The following is a 17,008-nucleotide window of genomic DNA, read 5'->3' as shown; positions in this document are numbered from 1 at the left end:
TGAAAGGTACACTGCTGAAGGAAACCGTGTTTACTCATTTTAATGCTAAAATAAGAACACAGAAAACATATGCAAAACAACATAAACGTCTAAAGCCCCTGTCAGACCTGCATCATCTTACGTTAGAAGTAAAAATTAACAGTCACTTTACAAAAAAAGTTGCAACATGTTGTTTGCCATCTAAGTTCACTGTAATAGATATATTTTTGCAATCATCATCCCTTATGGACAGAAGTGCTGTGGGTAGTGTTTGTACTTAAGTCAGTGCAAATAAGTTGTAGCGGCATCTTGAGGCCATCTGGACTACTGAGCACAGGGACAATGTTAGAAAGTCCGTACAGACTGTTAGCGCTGTCACAACAGACAAACAGAACACTGAGCAGGATTTGCAGTGGCACCCCAGGATAAACAAACTTTGTAGGATATACCACACCACCCTATCCACCTCCCCTAACACATACCATATACGAACTCCAGACAGGCACTTCCCCAGACCTCTTGAGTAAATAACCTAAATATCTCACTTCTCGTGTCAGGAAGTGCTACTTCCGGACATCTCCAGAGAAGAGGCAGTGAGACAATCACTGTCCTCACTTCTCTCTTCCCCTCATTCCCCTCATTCACAACTACCAACCTGTAACAATCGCTCATAAGTTATTTATAAACCTTTAGTTAATGAACTAATCAACAACAAAAACATCATACATTTGTAAATAACTAACAAACTATACATAGAAAAATGCACACTATTGGCTAATCATGAACAAAGGAACAAATCATTGGTGAAAGATCAGTATATAATTTGCTGATGCATCATTACATCATTACTTGTAATTTAGCCTGTTAAAGGCACAAAAAAGTAATTATGAACAAACTATTTTGCAATGCGCTTCACTTTTTGAAGATGACTTCACTGCAAATGTAATGGGAGTTGGAGCTCGTCCTCCCATTATTTCTGTTGCTTTGGAAGTATAATGTTATCCATGTTATCCTTGCTTCAATCAAACTGGGAGCCTTTTTAATTAAAGTTGCTGGCTAGTGATATTTTTGTTCATGTTAATGTCCATGCTGGATAAAAAAAGAAATAAATGAACACAGCCAAGGTGAAAAGCTTCCTTATTCAGTGTCTGAATAGATTCTGAATACCTGTGTGGACACTTGGTGTCTCTGTAAAGAAAGACAGACAGATGAAAGGCCACAGACTTTTCCAAACAAAAGATCCCAGATAGTAACAGGAGCTCACTGGGTAGCCACAGACATTTTGAAATAAAAAAAAAAAACACCTAGAATAGTGAAAAAGGTGACAATATACATAACTAAAGTCAGCTAGGGGCGTCTGGGGGTGTTCTCCTATAGGTGAATGTAAGTTACGCATGTGCAAGTCTCGAGCAAGTCCCAAGTTACTACGGTGAGAAAAGCAAGTAATAAGTCAAGGAAGTCAAGTTATTACTAAGGTTAAGCATGTCACAAGACTGGTCATCCAAAGTTCTAATGATCCAGTTTCCACATCTAAATTAGTTAAAAACTGAGTTTTATTTTCAACATTAATGAAAAGTGTTCCATCCTCCTTAAAGAGTTACACACTGGAGCAACATTCATTATGGCAACTTATTACTGCAACCTTCAAACAGCCCTTTGAAGATCTGTTGGAAACTGAAGACCGGCCAAAATGTCTTCACTTTCCAAAACTCTCCTTATTCCAAGGTCTAAAATTAAATTGGTTCTCACAGAGATAGCTGTACAAGTACAGCACCTTTATTAATATTAGTACATGTGTGCGAGACACAAGTTCATTGAAAGTCTCCACGCTTGCCACCGTCATGAGAAACGGAGATTGCTGCACATGATGTTTCACAGGAAAGACGTTTCTTCTCAAAAAAGAATGGGAAATTTCAATGCATTTATTTTCAGACTTGAATCCACTTGTATGGACCCCCCGACACATGAGGGTTATGTTACATTTGTGTGTGGAGTTTTTTTTTCATGTGCTCTGAATGGAAAACAGATCAGAAAGTGGAGCAGATCAGGCCTGTATGTATAAGCTTGCTTCAAGTAAATGTTTCACTCTGCTACTGATTAAAAGATATTCCTCAGCACGGCAAGTAAAAAATTTTGTTGATCACATTCTGCTTCATCTTCCATTGTTAAATGGCAGCTGCTGCTTCGCTATGGCACACAGCAGCAGAAGGCCATAATACACAGACACACATCCTGCCATGTCTACAGGAACAATATTCTTCATTGACAGAAGATGAAGTCACCTACACAGAGCCTTCACTCATGGTTGAAAATACAGAATGACAAGACTTTTATTTCTAATTTGCTATCATTTATTGGACACTGTTCAGCTTAAACAGTGCACTGTGAAAGACAACTGACAGGCTCCAGCAGAGCCTTGATAGGACTGACAGTTCCAGTGATGTTATTACAGAGATTATCACAGTATTATTATTATAGAGAAAAAATCATTAACAGAACGTTACTATAACAGAATAATACAGCCAAAGTTGAAATAAGTCACAAATGACAGACATATGTCATTTGTAGATTTTTTCTTTTAATGCCATTAGGAGGTGTGGTTTCACACACTCACCAGAATAACCTATGTTAGCTACTGCATACAACTGACAATTAATGAACAAAGTAATTCACATAAAGCTTCAGCACAATATTTTCATGACCAGTTTAAGCCTCATAGTGTCGTCTGTGATTGGTTCAAGTTTCCTCCTCAAAATAAGGGTTCAGATCCTCCATTCAGTTGCCTGTACAGTAATTATCTCAAATAGAGGCAACAAAATCAAAGCAGCGCCTGGCTTGGCCATATTTCTTCAACTGACGGCTAATTTGACTGTCCTGAAACATTTCCTCACTTTCTTTCAGTCAGAGTCATGCTAAAGGCTTCGCAGGTTCTGTCCCAGACAACTGCTCATTTTGGCTGTGATCAGGTACAAGGCGTCTGTGAGTGTCTCTGTGAGTGTTGCACACAGAGGCTCATGAGCACTCACGGGTGCACTGGAGTGCAAAATGCATTAAGTCTTTATGAGTTTCATCATCCTTTCAGCTGACATCTATGAAAGAAGGCTATGCTGCTGCAAATACAAATGGGCAAGAGAAAGTTTGTATTTGCTCCTCTTGCCCTTGAAGAGAAGGAGAAAAACGTTCCAAAACAGAGGTACATGATATCCTCCTTGGGAGCCCTGACCATGGAGTTTCATCAGCTTGTCCCAGAGTCACATCTGGATGCTGCCCATTTGAAGATACACTTGGGCAGTTTAAGTGGCTTGTGGAGCTTGTGAGACTGGTGATTTATATGTAGACGACAAACTTTAGAAGGCCCATCAGTTCTGAAGAACCTTTGTGTATTTGTCTGAGGTAAATTGCAAACTATAGTTAACTATACTTATTGTATCCCTCTTCTTGAGCGATTTGATTGGTTAGTGTCCACGGAGTGGCAGATGACATGCAGCGTGTGACAGAAGAAGCCAAATTTCAACTTGGTGCACCCTATGTTGCCTGGCGTGGGCCAATGTGGGCGAGGGTGATGTCACCTCAAATGACAAAATAACTACAAAGACAAGAAAAAGAACAAAAATATAATAACTCACTTGCAATGGACTGGCTCCCTCCCAGGGGATGTGAGAGCAGTCCATCAGCTCCATCCTAAAGGTCCGAGCCTGGGACCAAGGCAGTGACACCTATAAGATAAAGATAAGAAAACTAAACAAAAAGGAAAGAATAAAAAAAAAAAAGAGGGTGGATCTTGCTAACCCTGCTTTCCTGCACTGAACCTGCAACCCCAAGTTGCTGGTAGGATTATTATAGTATATACATATAAATACATATAGTCCTATTTATATATTATTTTTCAACTTACTGATTTATTTATCTATTTAATGTAATAATCAACATTTTTTTTTCTTTTTTTATGGCTGTGAATATTCTCTTTCTTCATTCTGAAAACATTTCCCTATATTCAGCCTGATGCATTTAGTATATTTGGAAATCTTTAGGTTTCCATCCCAATTTAAGACAAAAATGTGATTTCTGTCTCCTCTTTTCTGGAGTTCAAACAACATTTAAGGATGCAGTATTTGCCAAAATCCATCCCTGCACTGACACCTAGTGGAAGCTTGGTAGCATCATCAATACATCCACAGCTTCTTTAGGTCATTACAGAAGACTCATTATAAAGTCACTATCACTGGGTAAAACAATAACCAATGGCTACAGAATCAAATGCACAATCACCTGTAAGCACCGCATTATAAAGGACTTGTCTACTTCTTAGTTTGGCTAACTTGTAAAACAAAAAGCATTACTGATTTTATCTGTTACTGAGTCATTTTTTGCCAAGTAACAATCAAGTAACAAAAAGCTAAAATGATTTTTCCTGTTTCTCGGATTGATCCTTTTGCTATGGAGTCATCTACAGATCATCTTATGCATCCTTAGTTCAAACTAAACAATCTAATTAGCAGATACACAGTAACAGCTATAAGTACCAATGTTTTCACATGTGCCTTTGTGAGAATGTCATGTGTCCTTACTTTTTAAAGGATCTATCTAAAGCAGGTAATGTAACTATGTAGAAAGAATCATGACTTCTTATTTTATACAAGTTTCCCAGTTTCTGAACCTCGGCTCTAAGATGTTCAATAAATTTCACGGGGTATTTGCAAAAATACCCCATAAAAGAATAATAATAACAATAAAAACCTTCCAGACATTAAACAAGCAGCTTGTGAAATGTCTGGTGTTGGACCACACACAAACAAGCTGTTTCTGAGTGTCGCACCTCCTCCTCTGTACAGTGCAGTCACCACAGACTAAAGCTGAAAATGAATACTGTGGCCTCACTCTTGCATTTACTACTTATGGAGTCCTTGTGAAAAACTCCAATACTAGGCCTCACTAACATATGCATCCCTAATATTATGCAGCAGCTCCATGGTAACTGGGCAGGATTTGGCTCAGGCCTGGGCTTTCCCAGCCACAGATCCTATGTGTGCCTCTGTACAAGTCTGGTATGCAACAATTACTCAAGCATGTAAAACTGTGCTGGGGTCTGGTCTTGCAGGCTTTTAACTGCTTGCAGGGCGAGTGCCTGTCAGTATATTGGGCCTTTAACTTGAGCGGGAGGTCTCTCTTGGACACCTTTATTTAAGTTTAGAAATAAAAGCACTGGATGTGATCAAGCTTTCAATGTAATGTAATGTCAAAGCAGACATGTCTTGCCAGTTTCTTCATGCCGCACAAAACTCCCACTGCTAAGTGCTTGGAAGACATGTTTGTGCTGGGTCCAATCTATATGAACATTACACACAAATATGTGTTCAAGTAAGCATGATATCACATGACGTTACTGACTTTACCAGAACATTTCTGAGCACTGTTGAGCCAGCAAGACAGTTAATATGATACAATCTCACAATGTCATGATACAATTTTGACTATTCTTGTCCTTTACAGACAATCCAGTGAACCAGCAAATAAATGAGACAGTGAAAAGGCTTTCAATGTATAATTAATGGAAAATACATAAAATGATATTGCAGACATGAAAAGAGTTAAGCTTACGCATTAAGGGAATTCTTTGTTGACAACTCTCTTTACGTAGAACTTGAGTTGTCAGTCAAACGCTGTTCCTAGATATTTATGTGTCAGCAATTTGAATGTTCTCAAAGGCCTTGGTGTTGGACATGTCCATTCACCAAAACCTCCCAGATTGTATCTGTTAGAAATTCTAAAAGCAACATCAAAAACTGAACAGGTTAATTTAAAGTAAGTCAGTCAAAATATTAGGCTGCATCTTGTTAAAAGCTGTAGAAAAATCAGTGGACAGTCTCACATTAGATTTGGGTTTCTTGGGGTGCTTAAACACACTACGAGAATAGAGAGTTTTGCATCTTCCGCACCTTTACCAGCTTAGCAAGCAACCTGCAGAGGGGTATTTGAAAATCTTCTCACAGTTTTTCATGATCAGGGATGTCAGCACAACAGGTCTAAACTCATTTAGTTCCATGGGGATTTTTTAATTTCAAGAGGTGCATTATAGTGCATGTTTTCCAGGTTGTAGGTATCTGGCCAAGTTTGGCATATATCTAGAAGAGTTTAGTGAGGGCATTGCTTTTAAACATCAGGAACTCAAGACAAGCACATCATCAGTTACAGGCACACCTTTAAGCAGGTAACCCTGTTGTAATGCAGATGCAAATACCTGCTGCACTGAGCTGATACACCGCGTCAAACCAAGTCAAGTCAAGCCAGCTAATAGAATTCTTTAGTGTAGTGTAGTTTACACATTTTTCATACAACCTTAAAGTCTTGTTTTGACTCTACCATCTACAGCCCATAACGCGTAACTCTGCAGATTATTAAAAGAAATGACAGATGGAATATCCCCATGACAGCTCTTTATTAACGATTGTGTTTGATTACAAGTAAACGTGAGATTAAGAGGGTACCTGGGCTCAATGCATATAGAATGAGTACAACCTGCACTTCAACTGCAATGAAAAAAGTTGAATCATTGAAAGTAAAAATGAAAGTAAATACAAATGTAGTGTACTTGAGTGTTGTGGAGCTGTGCTTAGCTTGCAGGTGCAGGGCAGGGAAAATTACATGTCAACAGTAACAGTTAGCTTATATGACGCAACTAAAAAAAAAATTACTTGAATTGTAAAATGAATTGTGAATTGTAAAGTTAAGTTACTTGTTGCAACAAAAAGTAATCTGAATCTAATGCTTTGCATACAAGGGAGTAATGGAGTACCCCCAACACTGACTGACAGTGATTAAAATCCCCTTTGCGTTCTGACTTCTTCATCAGGAGATGGGCTAGTGTTGGCATGAGGACCATGCTGCTGAATCTCCTCAGCTGAAAGATATACTAACAAGTCCACCAATGTTGCAGTATCTTGACCGGCTGTGCTGTCAGCAGATGCCTCAGCATAGACTTGGTGCCGTATACGTGAAAAACAGGAAAACAGTGGCTTTTGCTTCCAGGGCTTGCAGTGACATAGAATTGTGCTATGTACAAATTTAAAAAAGCACTTGGCTTATGCGCCAGAAATTCCTCGGCTTGGTCACTATTCTCAGGAAACCGCTGGACATGGCTGTGTGAGGTACTGTGACACTGAAAAGGAAGAGGCCAGATGTGCACCTTAAAGGCACACCAACAAAAGCAACACTGCTCTTCCACCCTGACTTGCTATGACACATCGCTCTTACTGAATATCTGAGTGACGTGATAAAGAGTACTTAGACCTCGTACACTTTGACTCTGGGTGGTTTGAGATTGACCAAGTGATGGTATTATGCAGTAACACATATGTTACTTAAATGTTGCAGCTGATAAAGGTAGTGCTATTATTTTTACATTATATACTGCTGGGGACATTTTGATCACATTTGAATATTGGGCGGGATGTGTCCCCACAAGGATCGTGTGCACAGCTGTACAATAGGCTAAATATCATTAAGTTAGTACCAGCTTAATGATGCAACAACGTGGAGGCAGCATTTTATGGTTGAGGTTGAAGCCACTGAATATTCATTTGCAGAGACACTGCTCACACTGCTCTGTCCTTATTAAGTTTCTTACACTGTGGTGGGCAGTCTTGTTTATATTACCTGGAAAAAAAGAATGACTGATTGCAACGAAAGCCACACCGGAAGTAGTAATCGGTCTACGTTTAACAGCACAGGAAATACGAGCAGTTTTGTGGTTGTCGTTTTACTGCGGAGGGATTCCTCTTCCGGAACACCAAGCGGGTAGTCAGGAAGTGGAGTGGAGAGTTCAGTTAGCGGCGGCTGCATCTCTTAATTTCAGCATCTGTACATGAATAAATAACGTTACTATCTGTCCTTCAACATGTCGGCCAGGAACCCAGGCACTAAGCTAGGTAAGAGGCTGAAGGCTAAAGCTAAACTCGCTCCCCGTTCACCTCCACCTGTCCGTATCCTTATATAAACACGTGTGGTTGACAGCGTTCTGCTGTGAGTTCACATTAGCACAACTTTTCAACTTACCATTTTTATGTGACGTGAAATTTATAATTCGGTGTTTCGCCTCGCATGTTATTTTCACTGCACCGCTAAACAGATGTCAGTTTATTAAAGACATTGAACAGTCAAAGTTGGGCGAAGGGTCGCAGTTTAATAAGTAACATGTTAGAGGTAACTGACCTGCTGAGCATCGAGATGTCACTGTGTAACCCAGTGGACACGCACACTGTAACATGTTACCCGGATGTACAGTGAAAGTGAACTCATCATTAGTGTGTGTGAAATATTACCCTATATGTACTTATAACTGTCACCCAGCAGGACCTGTTTGACCGTGTTTCTAATAGCAATAAAGATGAAGTTAGTAAGAAAAAAGTCATGCAATACGTCATTTGTAGCTTTGACCCAGCAGCCTGATTGTATTTCTGAAACTGTTGTTTTAAATAATAAATCCGCTGTTACTGTTGCATACAGTCAGGGAACATACAGTTAAATAATGAGACATGGCTGCTGTGACAGCGTAATTGAGAACTCATGACAGCTCAGACCTCCCTGCTCAGCTGACTAGTTCAACCTAACTGTGTGATCTTTGTGTTGAGATGACTAACCTCAACCTCCTATTAACATGACCTGTTTATGTGTGATGGTGTGTTATTGTGTGTACTTTTCCTGTGTTTTATTTTCTGCTGTTGTTTTTATTTACTGATTTGTAAAGTGTACAGAGAGTCTGTTTTTCTTTCAAAGACTGGCTTGTTTATAGCTTATTCTGGGGTAGATGATGAATGTTAAACATTAAATCTCAGCTCATCTATGCTGTGCACAAGATGACAATCTTCTAACCTTAGTGTAAGACTTTAATTTCAATGCACATGCATTAAAGGACTAATGCATAACAAATCTGTGTCACCCTCTGGGGGGTCCGCCTGTTTGCCTTTGACCTTCCCAGAGTCACATGAGAACATAAGTGTGTCCAGTAGAATGATAGATCTGGAATGTTAAGCACAAAGACTGGAAATAAAGGGATCAGAATTGAAAAGGATACAACTTCCAGCTACTCCAAAGGTCTCGTATTTACATGTTGTAAGTTGTTTATTTGTGCTTTGTGCTAAGCTAGGCTAAACACAATGTGGAAGCGTGTCTATATTAGATGCACCAGGATGATAGTCACTGATTTTTCTCACCTGAGCACATTTCAAATCATGTTAGACAGCTCCTTTAAAAAGCTCTTTACTATAAAATAGTTCAATTATTGCAAAGAGTGTGAGTGGAAATTTTTAAGGTGTCATAAATGCTGTTTCAGAAGCTTTCATACCCTGACATATAATAACATATGTGATTCATTTTTTCCTTTACATTCCACCCTGATGGGTGTCAGACCTGGAGTGGATATCCAGAGTGAGAGTGAACACACAGGCTGTCCTGAAGAGAGCTCAGCACATCCAAGGACAAAAGATCCCGAAGAAACAGTGGCAGGTAGAGCTCGCCTGTCAGCTGCATTCAGTGTGTGATGCACACTGTTGACAAGAGGCCCATTCTGCTTTAACAGACATAAATATGCGTTTATATGTCTGTACCCGTATGCATATGCATGTTAATGTTTGTTTATTTCTTTCTCTCTGGAACATCAATTAAAAAGCTCTTTATTGATGAAATAATCAGACAGGGATGTCTGTTGTTTGGCTCCAAATGGAAAATATTGAAATTTTTATTACTGAAATGTCACAATAATAACAGCTTGACAAAATCGGTTGACAGTTTTAGATTGTACGCCATTCTGTTGCCCAGCGCTACGGATGCTCTGAGAAAACAGATGTCTCACTCATGTCCACGCTGTCTGACAAAACATCGCACAGCAGTAAGATTTAGCTCTGACGATGGAGACAAAGTAAAACTATTAACTCTGATGTTGTGTGTGTGTCCTGCAGGCTGCCTGGCTGCTGAAGGCTACCACATGTATCGACCTGACGACTCTGGCTGGAGATGATACACCGTCCAATGTCCACCGGCTGTGTCTGAAAGCCATCCAGCCGGTCAGATATGACCTGCTCAAGAAGATGGATATGCACAACAAAGGTCTGCTGCTGCAGCCACACACTATGATTATGAAAATCATAGAAAAAAAAACATTTTGCTTATTAGTTAAACATGGCTTGTAATGTGACTGATGAGGTTTGGATCACATGGTCATAGTTGGAGTTTTTTAATGAGGTTCAGCATGTCGGAGTGTCTGCTCAGACCTGAACTCCACCTGCAGAGGGCGACACAGACCACTTAATCACTCAAACTCTCTGGTCTGCTGCCTGTGTTGTGTTGTGTGTCAGGAGTGACGACAGCAGCAGTGTGTGTGTATCCATCCCGTGTGGCTGATGCCGTCAAGTCACTAAAAGCAGCCAACTCCAGCCTTCCTGTTGCCTCAGGTAAGTTCTAATGAAATGAATGGTGAGCTGTGTGTGAGTGTGTGTGCACTGTATGTATAGAACATGAGTAAAACTTGAGTTTCACTGACAGTCCTCTGCTTCCTCTCCTAGTGGCCACTGGTTTCCCAGCAGGCCAGACACCACTGGAGACCCGCCTGCAAGAAGTCCGCATGGCAGTGGCTGATGGAGCCACCGAGATCGACATCGTCATCAACCGGACGCTTGCCATCACAGGACAGTGGGAAGGTACTTCTTGGCGTCATTTGTGAATGGCCAGTCATTGCAGAGGAAAATGAAAACTGACAGTATCCATTCAAGGCCCACTTATTGACCTGTTCTGAAGATTTCAGTCATATTCTATGGTCTTCATCAGTTGATGAAGGACCATGAGTGGAGGTTGTTTTATCAACAGTTGAATTGTGAATTTTCAAGATTAGAAATTCTAAACCATCGGAGTAAATCATTTTTTCCTCACTCTGAGATTTGTCTTGGATTCATATGGCTATAAACAACAAGCCCCACAGAAAACATAAAAACAATCTCTGCTTCTTTTACTAAAAAGCAAAAATAAATGTTTTATGTCAGGTACTGTTTAATGATGAATATGATTAGTTCATTTTAGTTGATCATATATAAAGAATGTTTAGTCAGTGTTTCTTGCCCCCCCCCCTTCCAACAGCCATGTATGATGAGATCCGTCAGTTTCGGGAGGCCTGTGGTGATGCCCACATGAAGACCATCCTGGCTATTGGAGAGCTGGGCACCTTCACCAACGTCTACAAAGCCAGCCTGGTTGCCATGATGGCAGGTCAGTCTGAGCACGACTCAACAACCTGCTCTTTTGGCATTTGTTTCAGTTAACATTTTGCCCAATAGGCTGATACTCTTTTGTTCTGAGAGTGTGTGAGTATGGACAAACAGGTTTTTTTGTGTGTAACGGTAAATAACACTGTCCTATTCAAGTCTTGGATGCACATGGGTCTCCACAGTGTGATGTAATATAGCAAATCACATATAGGTCTAGTATGTACGTGCATGTGACTGTGATTTTGTTAAAAAGCACCGTTTCATGGTGAGGCCCTGCAGATGTGTGAGTGCCACCTGAATGGGTGTGTTAACTGTATGATGAGAGAGTCAGGAGAGCAGAAAGCGAGCTGGAACCTGAACGCGAGCTGGAGAACGTCTGGAGAAAGTCTTAAAATGAAACCAGTCATGCCAAAGGTTCTCTAGTAGGTCAGTTGGAAATAGCCCAAAGTGGGCTGTCCTGTAATCCTAGTCTGTTCTGTTTCACACATCTAACTACATTGATTGTGTATTTGGTTCTAAGTGCCTCCAAAGCACGGGTGACCTGCAGTCAGTACCGGCTGCTGCTGCTGCCCTGCTGAAGTGCTGCTCACATTACGCCTCCTGTGTTGAGACGTTGTGTAGGTCCTTACCCCCAGCTGATGGACTGAAGTTCCTCCTCGGACTCGTTTCAGTAGATGGAGGGAAATATGACTTTGTCTGCAGGCTGATGGATCTCCGAGGTGACCTTAAATGTTACAGATAAACTTCTGTGAAACTGTGATGAGGTTCATTATAGATGAGATTGCTCATAGAGGGACAACACACAAAGCTCAATATATGCAATTAACTCCACCTTTTCAGCCTTGTTAGCGCCTGGTTTGCAGATGCCACTGTACCCCACCTGTACAGAAAGAGGCTGCAGTCCTGTAGAGGCCACCTTGCACGTGTTTCAGCCGTCAACTGGAGGCCTTTTTTTGGTCTTTTTGTGATAACGTTGGTCTGTTTTTCATGTGGCACTAAAGCTTTTAAAAAGTCTAAAGTCCATGTCAGTAAAAGCCGAAATCTTTGTGTAATTCCTGCCATCATCCGACTTGTGGCGCTGCTGCTTAGCTTTTTCTCTCGCCTTTTGAAAAGGCAAACCTGATGAATGGAGCTCTCCCTCTTTCATGCGTGCGCACACACACACACACACACACATCCACTCACACCCACGTACGCACACACACACACACGCAGTATGCTTAACTAGCCATCACATAATAAGCAGATTACAGAACCAAATTGTCAGGGGCTCTGATAGAGATCATTATTAAAATGCATTGCTTTTGTCACCACACTCACTCCTTAATCTCCCCTTGTTCCTATGAATTGCGTATGAGATTCCTGAAATTGAATGATAATTTCACCTATTAATCTCTGATGCAGGCTATTTTACTCTGCTGTTCCCCGCCAGTATCCCCCTGCCCACGCAAATGAATAGAGCTTCATTACCGCCACCCGCATTTAATAACCGTTATCCATTATCTGGTAATTAAGACTCCCCATAACGAATCTTAAGGATTATGCCAGTTTGAGGACGAGGGGAGAGAGGCTGAAAGACCTGTCTGGAAAAATACATAGAACATGTCTTTAATGAACTGGAAAATGTTCATCTTGCTCTGTTCAGTAATGAACAGTCATTATACACCAGGGAGGCAGAAGGGCTGATTTTTTTTTTTTCTTTCCTGCAGCCCACAGTTTGTGGGTAATCTATTAAAGAGCTTCATTTCATCTTCTATTTTTATCAGGAAAGCTGATAAAACATAATTGGCTGTGAAGGAAGGGAAGGAAAAATGAAGGATTTTATTGATGAGCGTGCAGCTGCCCTCTGTTAGCCATCAGCAGCAGCATATGTTCTTGTCTGGCCAGGCCAGACTGTCAGAGTAATGCCCTGTCCATCCTCTCTCTGCACCCCCACGCCAACACTGTGTCGCTGACTCTGCTTCCCTTACTTCAGCGGCATGTTGAATCAGCCCGTGCAGTTCTTAATGTGGAGCAGCTGAATAGCAAACATACTGACAGATGAACGATGAGCGCAGCATGACTGTATCACATGTTCCAGTCCGCGTGTCGCTGTGCTGACGTCTACGTGTCTCCTTTAAAAACCCGACAGGTTCGGACTTCATCAAGACTTCAACAGGAAAGGAGGCTGTCAACGCGACCTACCCTGTCGCCATAGTGATGGTGAGGGCCATCCGTGACTACTTCTTGTGTACAGGCCACAAGGTACAGTGCTCACTCCTGCCTCTCCTTAGGTGGGGGATGTTTTCTGATTAATGAAGGGAAGATAAAGTGGGCCAGACACTGTAGATAGGCTGCATGGAGTTTGTCTTCTCTACTAGCTGAATTGTCTAATTTGTTAGTTCCATTCAGTAGCGCGACAATGGATTTTAAAGGTTTGGAACTTGGAAATCTGCTCGGTAATGTCAGTAAATAGATCCACCAGTGTCTGCACAAACCTTAAAGCAAGCACATCTGGTGTTGTCTGCACATTTCTGAAAGCCTCACAATGGTATTAGTGGACACGGGGTATGAATGGGACAATAATCTGTACTCATCCTGATGAAATTACAGAGAGTTACAGTCTAGTTTTTATTTATTTTGTTGTTTTTTTCATTTCGTCATTACAATAAGTGACAAACAAGAGGGGCTCCTCTCTACTCCCCACACTGTAGACCAGGCGGTGGCATGCTGTTCTACACATTTATCATGGCAGAAGGTGGATTAAAGCAGTGTTTGTTTGGCAGACACAGAAAAAGTCAACAGAAGTGTGTCCTTCATCAGAGGACGGTCTGAAATATGTTGATACTTCAGTCCAGCAGGCCAAAGACTCAACACTGTGTCTACTAGTACACATTATACAGTGATGCTTGTTTTAGTAGCCCTTGTCCTGTTTTTGGCATGTGCATGTTTTTAATAGAAAATAAAGTATATAGTGTATTTCAGAATTAGCCAAGGTACCTGACATTTTCCTGTCATTACTTGCCTAACAAGGACACACCTTTATGTAACCTGCTTTAAACAGGAATGTTAGTCGTCACCTCATTTCTCCGGAATTGAATCAACGGCCCTGTAATGTGTGCACATTGTTTTGGAATTAACTGCCAGTAGTGTCAACTGTGTGTTAACAAGTGTGGTGACTGATATGCTGAGAAGAATGAACTCCACGTCTCTCTGATGCTCTTGACCACGCTGCTGAAGTAAAACACACCCCGTCCAGCTGCATGCGCAGTGTGAGCCATCTGTGGTGGTGTACCATTAGCCGTGTTATGTGGCAATAAGTTTCTGCCTTATTCATTATTTATTGTTGTGCTTGTGCATTTCTACATTTTATTTAGCTTTTCAGAGATAATATTCCGATTCCAAAGCTTCAGAAATTGCACACGATCTAATGTTACTCACCAGTGGAGGAGGCCCAGTCTATCCTGAGAGTGATCGTTGATTAGCATGCCAGCGCCTGGTGACGAGCCAAAATGTCTGTAATTCTTAACTTCATTCGTTCTACGGACGCTCACAGAAAGTCACGAAGCTTGTTTATCACATGAGACGTCACTTGGGTGGATTTTCTTTGGCCAGCTGCTGTATTGAGTCTCAAACTGAGTATTTTTGTTTCCTTCGTGGGACTCTGAAGAGGTCTGAGAGCATTTTAGTATCTAGTTATCATTATGGATTTTCCATGTTTTTAGGAGTCTGTTCACATTGATATAGCCTCATAAAAAATAGAATTAGTAATAATAATAATAATTCTAATAATAATAATAGCAACATTTTATAATAACATTAACAAAGTTAAATATTAAACATTAATAGGCTAATTAGACCTAATGTAGTTGAGGACCCCTGCCATACCTCACGTGATGAATAGGCCACAATATGTTGTGAAGTGGAACGTTTTCTAATTTGAAATCTATTGATCAGTCAGTTAGTGACGGTGAATATTCTGTGTGTTTGTAGATCATTCACAGTGATCCTGTCCCCAGATGATTGTGGTTTTAATGTGGCTTGCTTCCCTATCGTTGACATTGTTGTCATGGTGACGTTAACTGCTGGAGAGTGTTGTGTTTTGTTGCTGCTCAGTTCGCACATTAATGTTACACCGGAGAATTCGCAATCAGCTCCTAAATCACAGACACAGAATGAGTCTCGTTTTCTCTAGTACTCAGTTTTTCCAATTAGTGTAAATGTACTTTTAAGAATATGTCTGAGTCACAAATAAATATGGACTGAGTGACTGAGCTGTCTGCGTCAATGTTATTTCCATTGATTCTGGACCTCTGAACTTGATTAAAAATCACATGTAGACCTTTGAGTGATAAGTTTGAAACCCGGCTTTAAATGAAGTGTGTGTCCTGCTGACAGAGGTGTGTGTGTTTCATCAGGTGGGCTTTAAACCGGCCGGAGGAATCCGGACGGCTCAGGAGTCCCTGCTGTGGCTCACTCTGATCAAAGAGGAGTTGGGCAATGACTGGCTCAGCCCTCACCTGTTCCGCCTGGGAGCCAGCAGCCTATTGGCTGACATCGAGAGACAGGTGGGAAATCACTCAGTGCACAGTACTTTCTCCATACCTTAATTCTCTGCATATTAGTGTATATGAATATTTCATTTGTCCTCGTTTTTACAGATCTACCATCACGTTACTGGACAGTATGCAGCCTATCATGAGCTGCCTATGGCCTGAAGCCGTGGACGTCCTGTTTTGATGACCAATCAGAACGTCAGGCTCACCACACAAACCACACACAGGCTGCACACTGACTTCCTGTTAACCACACTCATGTTCAGTGCTTTGATGGAAGACTTGGATTAATGTCTGTGACACAGAGAAAACATGTCTCACTGCTCTGTAGCAGTACACTAATGTGCCCATACAGACAGTGTACTGTGAAATACAAACAGTGGAATAAACTTTATCACCGGATTTTCTTACATACATAATAAACAAGTTTATCATGTCTGTGTGAAGGATGCGCTGAATTCAACTGAATGTGTTTCATGCGAAGCAGGAAAAATACATAGAGTTAAGAAAAGGATATTTATCAGTTAGGTTTTGTCCTTCATATCCTGAAAGACTTAACCCCTCGCTGATCTTACCAAGTAAAAGATATGTGTGAAAAGATGCATGAGGAAAAAGATAACCCAGTGGTCTTTACACAGAATTAGACTGCAGTTGTATCACTCATACGCAGAACAGTAACACCACCTGGATTACACTTTTATTACAAAAAACAGAAAGTTAAGGAGACATGGTGGTCTAATCTGAAAAAAGCATCGCTGTGCCATCAGTACTGTTAATTAACCGATCAAACGATCAATCATTTTAGTGCTTTATGGCAATTCATAAGCTTTTATTTGGACTGTTTTTGTCCTGGCCATCACTGCTTGCTTTATCTTTCTTGCTTCATGCTTTATCTGCTTTTTCTATTTTTCATTTCCACTGTTCGTTTGGTACAGCTGGCAGTTATTCAGACATCAGTAACATTAAGAAAACTATTAGCAGCCTACAGTAGGAGCTATAAAGTAAATATTTTTTATGTCAGTCAATCATTTGTTCCATGATAGCAGTCTACCCTTAGATAGTAATCTGACTGTTGAGCAGACGGGTGTGTGTTTTCAGAGCAGTCCTTAAATTTACACACCCTTTTTTTTTTCAAATATAAGAGCAAATGTTTTGTACAAGTTTGTACAAGTAGTTTATGTTTCTGTTCATGTACAGCGTTGCTAAGTGAGAACCCTGGAAAGAAGGATGAACAGGCAGACG

The 17,008-nt window shown here is 40.8% G+C and overlaps 1 protein-coding gene across 1 annotated transcript; it reads left to right on the top strand.

Annotated features, from left to right (window-relative positions):
* The first annotated feature begins 7,766 nt into the window (after positions 1-7,766).
* Positions 7,767-16,202, top strand: dera (deoxyribose-phosphate aldolase (putative)). The gene is made up of 9 exons (XM_076721690.1): positions 7,767-7,904; positions 9,383-9,480; positions 9,933-10,080; positions 10,329-10,424; positions 10,536-10,670; positions 11,104-11,232; positions 13,363-13,475; positions 15,629-15,778; positions 15,872-16,202. Exons 1-9 carry the CDS (start codon positions 7,874-7,876, stop codon positions 15,926-15,928), a joined length of 957 nt encoding a protein of 318 aa, XP_076577805.1. The 5' UTR covers positions 7,767-7,873; the 3' UTR covers positions 15,929-16,202.
* The last annotated feature ends 806 nt before the right edge of the window (positions 16,203-17,008 follow it).

Source organism: Chaetodon auriga, chromosome 22 (assembly GCF_051107435.1).
Source record: "Chaetodon auriga isolate fChaAug3 chromosome 22, fChaAug3.hap1, whole genome shotgun sequence".
Lineage (NCBI taxonomy): Eukaryota > Metazoa > Chordata > Actinopteri > Chaetodontiformes > Chaetodontidae > Chaetodon > Chaetodon auriga.
Note: the sequence above shows the minus strand (reverse complement) of the source record. Positions and strands in the feature narration are given on the sequence as shown.

Bases quoted from the DNA above. Each gene is read 5' to 3' on its own strand.
- dera (XM_076721690.1), top strand. From the start codon at position 7,874: ATGTCGGCCAGGAACCCAGGCACTAAGCTAG. The intron at 10,425-10,535 runs GTAAGTTCTAAT...TTCCTCTCCTAG, and splicing joins CAGCCTTCCTGTTGCCTCAG to TGGCCACTGGTTTCCCAGCA. The intron at 13,476-15,628 runs GTACAGTGCTCA...GTGTTTCATCAG, and splicing joins TCTTGTGTACAGGCCACAAG to GTGGGCTTTAAACCGGCCGG.